The sequence below is a fragment of the Semicossyphus pulcher genome, unplaced genomic scaffold (assembly GCF_022749685.1).
Source record: "Semicossyphus pulcher isolate SPU_LCO1_2020_fin unplaced genomic scaffold, fSemPul1.0.p SCAF_22, whole genome shotgun sequence".
Lineage (NCBI taxonomy): Eukaryota > Metazoa > Chordata > Actinopteri > Labriformes > Labridae > Semicossyphus > Semicossyphus pulcher.
Window position 1 is genome coordinate 18,039,180 of NW_027211696.1, and position 9,012 is coordinate 18,048,191.

At 42.3% G+C, this 9,012-nt stretch overlaps 1 protein-coding gene across 1 annotated transcript; it reads right to left on the reverse strand.

Annotated features, from left to right (window-relative positions):
- Window positions 1-961: 961 nt before the first annotated feature.
- Window positions 962-5,748, reverse strand: LOC138601888 (betaine--homocysteine S-methyltransferase 1). The gene is made up of 8 exons (XM_069673180.1): window positions 5,635-5,748; window positions 5,297-5,429; window positions 5,077-5,189; window positions 4,723-4,914; window positions 3,089-3,236; window positions 1,883-2,065; window positions 1,569-1,797; window positions 962-1,482 (listed from the first exon to the last, which is right to left on the reverse strand). The coding sequence occupies exons 1-8, from the start codon at window positions 5,746-5,748 to the stop codon at window positions 1,302-1,304; spliced, it is 1,293 nt and encodes a 430-aa protein (XP_069529281.1). The 3' UTR covers window positions 962-1,301.
- Between the last annotated feature and the right edge of the window lie 3,264 nt (window positions 5,749-9,012).

Sequence of the window (9,012 nt, forward strand, 5' to 3'; positions counted from 1 at the left end):
TTCCATTCAGTGAAGAAGAATGGCAGATGTTTGTTCCAAGATAATGTCATGTTCAAACTTCTGCTTGTTGAATGGGATAAGCCAACTTGTCTGCTGTTACTGTAACATTCCTGATGATGGCAGCAGATGCTCATTTATGAATCGGTTATTCCCTTTCTGTGGCGTTTAAACATGTCTAACCGCCAGGTAACGTCAGACAGACATGAGGATGTTTAATTAACGTCAGGGCCCATTTGTTTAAGACTATTGTTATCAGATTACTGCCATGGGACTGGATCAAATCTTGAAAATTGGTTGATCATAAGGAAAAAAATATTCTGAAATCCAGTTTTGTTTCTGTATAAAAGTTTGTGTTGCTAAAAACGTTTGAGTAGGGTTGGGATGAGTTTGGTCTGAGCAGAGGGGAGGATTCAGGCTGGATTTCAGGACCAAAATGTCATGTGATTTTTAAATTGGTCAAACATATTTTTAAGTAGTTTATACTGTAGACACTTTAATACTTACCGACATTTAATTGCTGTAGTACTACAGTGACAAAAAGTAGACATTGGGGTTGCAGAAAATTGATTGTCCATGAAGTATTGGAAACAGTAATATAAATTTAAAGCAACTATAAGGAGCTTTCAGTATGTGGATTATGTGTAGATCCAACCTAGTTTCACTTTAGAAAAACTAAGATTAAAGAAAGACGGGTTAGCTGATGCTGGATAGCAACAAAAAAAGATTTCCGAATCTATATCATTCTAAATGTTTTGGACAACTGGGCCTAGGTGATATTTTACAGGTCATTTGTGTTTAAACACCAGGTGACTTACACGTTTTGACGCCAATGTTATGGAGTAGTCTGCATCGTTGGGTCCTTTTTGCAGTTAAGCAGCATGTAGTTTAGGGGATATAGATACACATTGATAACTTCCCAGAGGAACAAAATCAGGAAAAACCCCACACACATTTAGTTCAATTACTTATTTTTATTGTTACACATTCATTTCTTTTGCAAGACAACACAAGGCACTTTTTTTGGAGTGTTAAGCATTACCTGTGTGCATTCACAGCTGCTTTTGTGTCACAGTAACATCTCACGGCTGTGATAATCTAAATCAAGCAGGCAGATAGTGTTGGTTACAGCTGGAAAGCTAATGTGAAGCGTCAGTCAGTACATGATACCAGCCTTCTACACGGAGTGAAAATGGTCCTAAAAAGACAGAAAGAACTTCAGCATTTCGATCTTTTTGGTATGTAAACTTGAGGGAGTACGCCACCCCTCGGCTTCTCCTTAAAAAAAAGGATGCCTCGAGAGCTTAATGGTGTTTGCTGGCCTTGTCAAAGAGAGCCTTCAGCTGATCCTGAGAGGTGGCCTCCGTCTGCTGAATCAGGTCAGCGTGGCCTTTGGTGACACCCCAGCCGTCAGGCAAGGCCATGGAGGGGCAGAATGGACGGCCAGAGGCAGGCTTCAGCTTCTCCCAGTAGTCACGACGGGCCCTAAGGAGAGGAACAAAACCATATTTTCAAACCAAACGAGAGGTAATTTAACAGATAACACGGAGGAATAAAAAAGGAGTCTCTACCTGGCTCTGACCCAAGGCTTCGTGTGCATCTCCAGGCCGGCGCCCCATGTGCCGTGCTTGTCAGATCCAGCAGGCAGGAAACCCCTCTCAGGGGCCAGCTCCTCAGCCAGAGCACGGACATGATATGGCTCAAAGCCGCAGCAGCCACCGATGTAACGGATGCCGGCGTTGTAAGCTTCACGGGCGTATTTCTGCATGTCCCATCGGGTCAGAATCCTCGGCTCCAGACCTGCAGGAGAAGAAAGTGTTGCAGAAGTACTTTATAGTTTTCTATATTACATAAAGAAGCAGCAGATTTGAGTGCGTTTACATACTGAAGGGGAACTCTGGCAGATCGATGAAGCCCTGGTTGTTGCAGTCTGGAGTGCAGTAGGCGAGCGGCTGGCTCATGTAGAAAGCTTCCAGCCCGGCTTTCTCCACTCCCTCCTTCATCATCTTCACAGTCTTGACACACGTCTCAGGGTCAAAGTGGCAGTTGACGCCTACAATCTGCGCTCCTGCAAAGAGGAAACATGCAAAGGGAAAGGTTGCAGTGCAGGTGCTGTAGAACATGCATTCTCAAGTTAGCCCTGGAAGGACAAATACAGGCAGCAGTGTGTATTTTGTCCAAGACAGTGTCGCTGCATTTCCACAAGATGGCGCCAAAGTTCTATTTTCTAAACCCACATTTGTTTCAAACTATCCCTTCATCTCTAGCTTGGGAACTTTAGCAGAAAGCCTTCATTACAAGCTTGGAGCATGGAGCTGGAAATATTTGGGCTTTTCAGACAAGTAACAGATGCCATTTAATTGCATTTTAGAAAGTGCAGGATGCAGCTTTTCTTAACGCATTGGAAAAAGGAATAAGTTATGATGCCCCCAAATATCCTAAAATCTGGTTCTAATAAAATTTCCATGTACTTGATGTAATAAAATTGCTTGAGTGGCCTTTAAATGCAAACAATAACCCTGTATTGATCGTGCATACAAACAATTTCAGACATGGAAAGCATTTTATTTTTACATTTATATGCACTCAGTTTCAGATACACCTACCACACTTTCACGTAAACTAACGCAGTCTTGAGTCCTGCAATTAACCCTCCTTGTTATTTTGATGTTGAGTTGGTTAAACATTTCAACTGTTGTAGACTGCAGTTTTAGCTAAGTATAACTTATAAACCTGCAATTAAGTGGAATTTGAACAGAGAGTCTTGCTGCATCTTTGCATCCCTGCCAAGTTCATTTGTTCAAATCTCATAGTGGCTTTTATTTTGCAGAGTCAGCCCTCCACTTCTTCAGATTAAGAGGTCTGAACAATGTTTAAACCGGGGTCACATGACCAGGAGAATCCTGAAGGATGTTTGCTTGTGAAGCTTTAGTTGCATATTGCATCACATCTGTCACCGAGAGGCTGGTTAGGTCCTGGATGTAAACTTCGTCTTCCCTGTAGGATAATGTTGTGATAGTCGGGTGCGAAGCTGTTGGAGGATTTTTAAGAGCTCTGTACATACGGAAGATAAGTAGAGATATGGACGTACCAGCTTTGACGAGCCTGACGGCACAGTCTCCTGGGCTGACCCCGTTCAGGTCTCCTTCAGGTCCGATGCACAGAGTTGCAGCCACGGGCAACCCGGTGGTCTTCAGAACCTGGACGGCCCACTCAGCCTCTTCCACGTGCTCAAAGTACTGCAGGAAAGCAAAATAAGTCAAGAAAATATTAAACTGCAAAGGTTGTTTTTAAAGATGCATTGATAAAGTTAAAAGAAACCTGTTGGTGGCTTAAGATGACAAAGATGCACACGGACACTGCAGCTACAAGTCCTGTTATTGAAATGTTAAAGCTGCTGTAATCTATACATTTATTAACAGTGGGTTAAGTGGCTAAAGTTGAAGCTTTCACATGAACATACCATTTTACTTAACTCATAAGCATTATTTTGTAGTTGTTTTTAGCAGGAGCAAAAGTCTAAAACAATCTGCTCAGCAGGCAACACTTGATAAGAACTAGTTTTTCAACATAGTTGAGCATTTAGCAGCTGTAAAGCTAAAAATATGTTCCTTAGAAAGTTCTCATGTCTGCCATGATGTATTTGAGCTCTGAGCGAGCAACAGGCACACCTGTGAGTAAATTAAACATGTGAACTCATCGAGACTCTTATACATGGGGCGAGAACACATTGTTCAGTTTACTCTTCCACCAACCGGAGCGGTGCTCTCCTTTACCTGTCAAAGGAAACACTTGACAAGTGTCTTTACTGAGGAGTCTGTTGTCTCGCTGCCTTTACTTTGGATACCTCATGTCCATTATTCAGTGGACCTAAGCTCCAGCCCTTTTCACTTGGGTTACATCTAAAACAATTGTCCTTCAAGTCAGAGTTTAGTGAAGTTACTGGAGTGCAAACCAGAGCTTAGATACGAGTAAATATTTGCCAGACAAGAGACTAAAAACTGAGGTTTGTCTGCATCAGCTGGATTTTACTGTTAACTTTATGAACATCAGTATTGCTCGTTTCTGCTGCCCCCAAGTGGCTAAAAAATAGTTAATGAAGCTTTCAAACAAATTCCAACACATTGACCAGGTGCGTTCAATCAGCACTCAGCAGGTTGGACTCAGCCTCCATTAACATGCGTTTCAAAAGAGTTCTTTAAATACTTTGAGTGTTGTTCTAATGCGATTTAAAGTGTTAATTTTGCAGGATGCTACACAGTGCAAGGAGTACAAGTTAATTGCTGAATTAAACAATTGATTGTACCTCTTACTGGTAGGGTTTAAAGCAGTAAAAGGTCACTCTGGCTTAAAAAAAAAAAAAAAAGATTTTAAACATGAGTGCAGTTTCACAAGATGAAGTACTTTTTAGCCAAGTGGCTCTTGATGGAGTTTCCTAAAGTCAGATAATAACCCTCATTAGTGACTTTCATTAACAGAAAGCCTGATTACAAACTCTTTAATACACACGAGCCATGAGTTGTATTGGTTGCATTGCTGGAACTGTTTTGTTTTTAACCTACAAAAAAAAAAAAAAGAATCTGGATCTTTCAGCCTCTGCTGCTTCAATTTGGACCATTTTTAAAGTCAGTCTCATGTAAGTCAAACTTTTTAAAACTCTTTGCTTTACACATTTGATTACGTAGCCAACTCAAAAGTAGCTTTAATACACGTGTAGAAGATTACCTCTGCAATCAAGAAGTCCACATTTTTCTTGACAAAGACATCAAGCTGTTTCTTGAAGATGGCCTTGACATCGTTCTCGCTCTTGCAGCTGAGGTAAGAGGGAGTCTGAGAGACCCCGCCGGCCACTAGCGCATCCCCCTCGTTGGCCACCTCTCTGGCCAGGTCACAGGCTGCTTCGTTTATCTGCTGCCCCTGCAATTCAAAGACGAGGAGGAGAAACACTGAATGACAGTGAGCTCAAAGCCCTGTTTCCATGCTGGGCTGCAGACTTTTGGTTTCATGCCAACTCTGCTGCCAAGCTGCCATCTCTGAGGCTTCAGAGCAGCTGCAGCCACACACATTAACTCTACTCACAGTGAATTTCTGCTTGTTGCCCCTGTTCTCCAGTTTGTCATCGCTTGCATAGAAAGTGAATGTCTGCATGACATTGGAGCCAGCTCGCAGGAACTCCCTGTGCAGCTGCCGCACTGAAACAAAAAAACAACAACATTTTATCACCTTTAAACTGGATTCACACGTTTAGACACACTCGTTTCTAGTTATTATATGCACGAGGTGAAATAATGGAAAGTACCTGCTTCAGGGTTCTCGGCAGCAGCCTCAGGTGTCCACGGTCCTGCTTTAACGTAGCCTCTCTTCTCAAGGGCGAAGACAAAGCCTCCGTCCCCGATAACGATTTCTCCTGCAGACAGACGCTCCAAAATACCCTAAAAGAGGATAAAAGCGTGCACAAAGACGCGCAAACGTTTAGTACATTTTACTTTCTGTTCGTTTAAAGTGCGCAGGACTACTTCCTTGTGCACAAAAATGCGATATGAGCGTTTTGTGGCTGCAAAACTTTGATGCAACAAGTTAAACTAAAAGTACCAAATTAAAACATCTTATTCAGTAATCTCAGCGTGCATAATTTACCTTCTTTGCTCCAGCTGGTGCCATGATGATGATGATGATTATTGCAGCAGTGACCGGCCCTCTCCTCTCAGCTACAGCGTCCCTCTGAGTTTGGAAAGGACTCTCTGCAGGCATCCATGCTGCATTTATAATCGGAGAGAGGGGTGCGGTGCTCCTGATGTCACTCCGAGAACCGCCTGCCTCTTAAAGCAGGTCATCCCTTTTTTTTCTTCACTCCCCCCCTGTGGCAGTTTTGCACAGGGAAACCTATTGTTCACGCAAAACCGATAAAACAGCACCAGCCCTGCACCACTGTTACGGAGTGACTTGTGACACCTTTTGGAACAAATCTGTACAAGAACTTTGTGTTTTAGTGGGTGAGAGGTGGATGATTATGGATGGTTATCAGTTGGGAAGTCCAGAGAGTTTGACGCATGCAGGTTTATCTGCCTTTAAAGTGCAAAACAAACTTATTTGAAAGTGTTTTCTGCAAAACATCTCACACCTTACGGCTTGGTAATGACATTGTGAAACATGTAGGAGCTGTGAGGGACTGTGGAAATGGTTGGGATAAAAATAAACTTCTTCTTCATTTGGATGTTTTATTTTCCCTGTGCAGAGTGATGAAGCCCATGTGCAGTTTGACACGAGACGGTTGATTTGACATTCATCTGCTGGAGGTTGAAAGTTTCTCTGCACTTGTAATCAATCCGAGGTAAAGGCAGGTTCAGAAATAAAACACATGCGTGATCTTCCAGTCATGTCCCAGTATGCAACTCACACAAGTTAAATGTGGTAAGGTTGACTTTTCAGTGAAGGTTGGGACATCTTGTATCAAGCTGTTTGAAATTAAAATTCTTGCATATTCTTGGACTCTGGATTTTTCACTGATGGAGAAGTGGAAGATTAAACGACATGTCACATTCACCCATTCAAGCACATTCACACACTGATGGCAGATGCTGCTACCTAAAGTGCCCAACTGTCAATCATTCATCGTATCATTCATCATTCATACCCGTTGGCTATGCCACCGGGAGCAATTTGGGGTTCAGTGTCTTGCCCAAGGACACTTCGACATGTCCATGACCTCTGACCTTCCAACTGAAAGATGAACAAGTGAAAAAAACATTGAAATGTAAAGAACTCAAACACATTATTTTTCCAGCATGGTGTTTTTTATTTGTGTTTCAGTTTCCAAAGAAAAAAGTACTCAATGTTCAGGATGTCCTATTTCAGAGTCGTGTATTTAAACTACATTTTTCAATTTGAAATCGGTCAATAATTATTTCTCGATTCATAAATTATTAGTTTGGGCAATAAAATGTCACAAAGAAAAGACTTGCCATTTCTACCTGAAAGAATAACTTAAACACTTTGATGATTACAACAAGAGTTGCAGGTTTACCTTTGATGAATTTAGCAATTAATCAACTTATAACTTTAGCCCTATATGTGTAATTTCATGATGGCAGATGAGCCTTGTTGCACAGAGGCGACTGCAGAGCTGCTGCTGGAGGAGCTTCAGGTGGACTCAGCTGGAGCGAGATATTTAAATAATCTGTTAGACTGTCATTGCAAACATACGAATAACACTGCGCAGGTGTTATCAGTGTTCTGTGACCCATTTGCTACCTGCCCACCTCCACCTCTCCCTGTAACCTCCCTCTACATCAGGGGTGGCCAACCCTGCTCCTGGAGGGCCACCTTCCTGCATGTTTTAGATTTCTCTGTACTCTAACACACCTGATTTGAATGATCTGCTCGTTATCACCCAAATGAAACATCTCAGGGGATTGATAACGAGCGAAACATTCGAATCAGGTGTGTTAGAGTGCGGAGAAACCTAAAACATGCAGGAAGGTAGCTCTCTACATGTTCCCGACCTCTCCGGTCGTTCCTCACCTCTCCACCAGAGTTTGCCATTTATTCACCTCACCTGAACCTGCTCTTCCCAGCACACCTGTGCCTGATAACCTGATCATTAGCCTCATACCTGCCCACTTATTCCTATTAACTCAAGAGATGAAACACATCTCTGAGCCACAAGAGGCATCTTTATTAGTTGAGTTAATTTATTCTTACAACTTGGTTTAGTTCGGAATAAATCCAATAATTTGAGCCACACATGAAAACCTGGCAGAGTTGTAAATGTGGAAAATCTCTTGAAAGGTCACATTTAACTTTTTTCAAATGTTCAAACAATCTCATATTCTGTTTTTAGATAAATCAGCCTCAAAAGGATTTTTAAAAATGTACGTTCAGTGTCTTAAAAAATGGTGATACCCTGTAAAAAGGCACAGAGACTGAAGAAACAAAATGTTCCTGCACACACAGATAAACACACACACAGGTGTTTTTATTTCGGGCTAATTAAACCAGGGTGAAGGACGGCGGACTGGGGTTGCATGTTTATTAAATGAATACCGAGTGATACATCAGCCCTGCAAAGATCCTCTCTTTCTGAAAGTTGTAATGTTTTGGGGCTTGTTCATTTAAACTCTTTTTATTGGGTGACATTTTTAGTACCGTTAGACAAAAGTGTGTCTGTTATTTAGGGTGCAGAAATATTAAACACCCTCTAATATGACGCAGTGCAGTTACATAAGGGGATGACATAAGGAACAGTATGTGCTCATAAAATGATATAGCTGGATGTTGTCCCACCCTTGAATGCACACAAATGTCCAGGTGCAGTGGAGAAACTGGTTTTTCACTTAAGTGGTGGTGCAAGAGACCATCTGATAAGAGTGAGTGTAATGATAGAGACAGTATGGCTCCTGAAAAGACGCCGTAACAGACTGAAACTACACAGAAACATGCAGACTGAAGAGAAGTCCGGAGGAGAGCTTTCTGTCTAGATGAACTTGACTGTGACAGCCTCCGGCAAGCAGTCAAGTTCAACACAACAGACAGAGTCAAGGCGACCAGTGGTATGTCAGTGTGAGGAGGGGAGGGTTAAACAGGACAGCCTTTCTGTATTTATTAAACACACAACTTAGATAGATGAGTAACACTTGGGTACTGCATGAACCAGCATATTCAAATGACATGAATGTACTTCAATCAGGAGAGAGCAGTAAATGAAGTAAGGACGAACATGTATTTTACAATGATGATGTGATAATGAATCATGGTCAGAAGTCTTTGGCGCTTGGACTCTATGGGTAGATACGGCGATCGAAGGGTGTCGACCCTGAAAGGCCACAAGATATATCCCCCCCATGGAGTCCGGACACTGGTGGTGGAGGTGTTGGCTGATGACGTCATCTGAGGCTGATTAGAAGATGAGCTGATGATGAAGACTGGGGAGGTGGAGGGTCGCACAAGAGGACGGCATGAATGAACTGGAGGCAGAGAAAAGCCATGTTTAAAAAGGCAGCAGCAATGTGATTGGCT

Excerpts from the sequence above, each read along its gene's own strand:
- LOC138601888 (XM_069673180.1), bottom strand. The coding sequence starts at position 5,748 with ATGCCTGCAGAGAGTCCTTTCCAAACTCAGAGGGACGCTGTAGCTGAG. Across the intron at positions 5,430-5,634 it reads CACCAGCTGGAGCAAAGAAG|GGTATTTTGGAGCGTCTGTC; the intron begins GTAAATTATGCA and ends ATCCTCTTTTAG. Across the intron at positions 1,798-1,882 it reads TCTGCCAGAGTTCCCCTTCA|GTCTGGAGCCGAGGATTCTG; the intron begins GTATGTAAACGC and ends CTTCTCCTGCAG.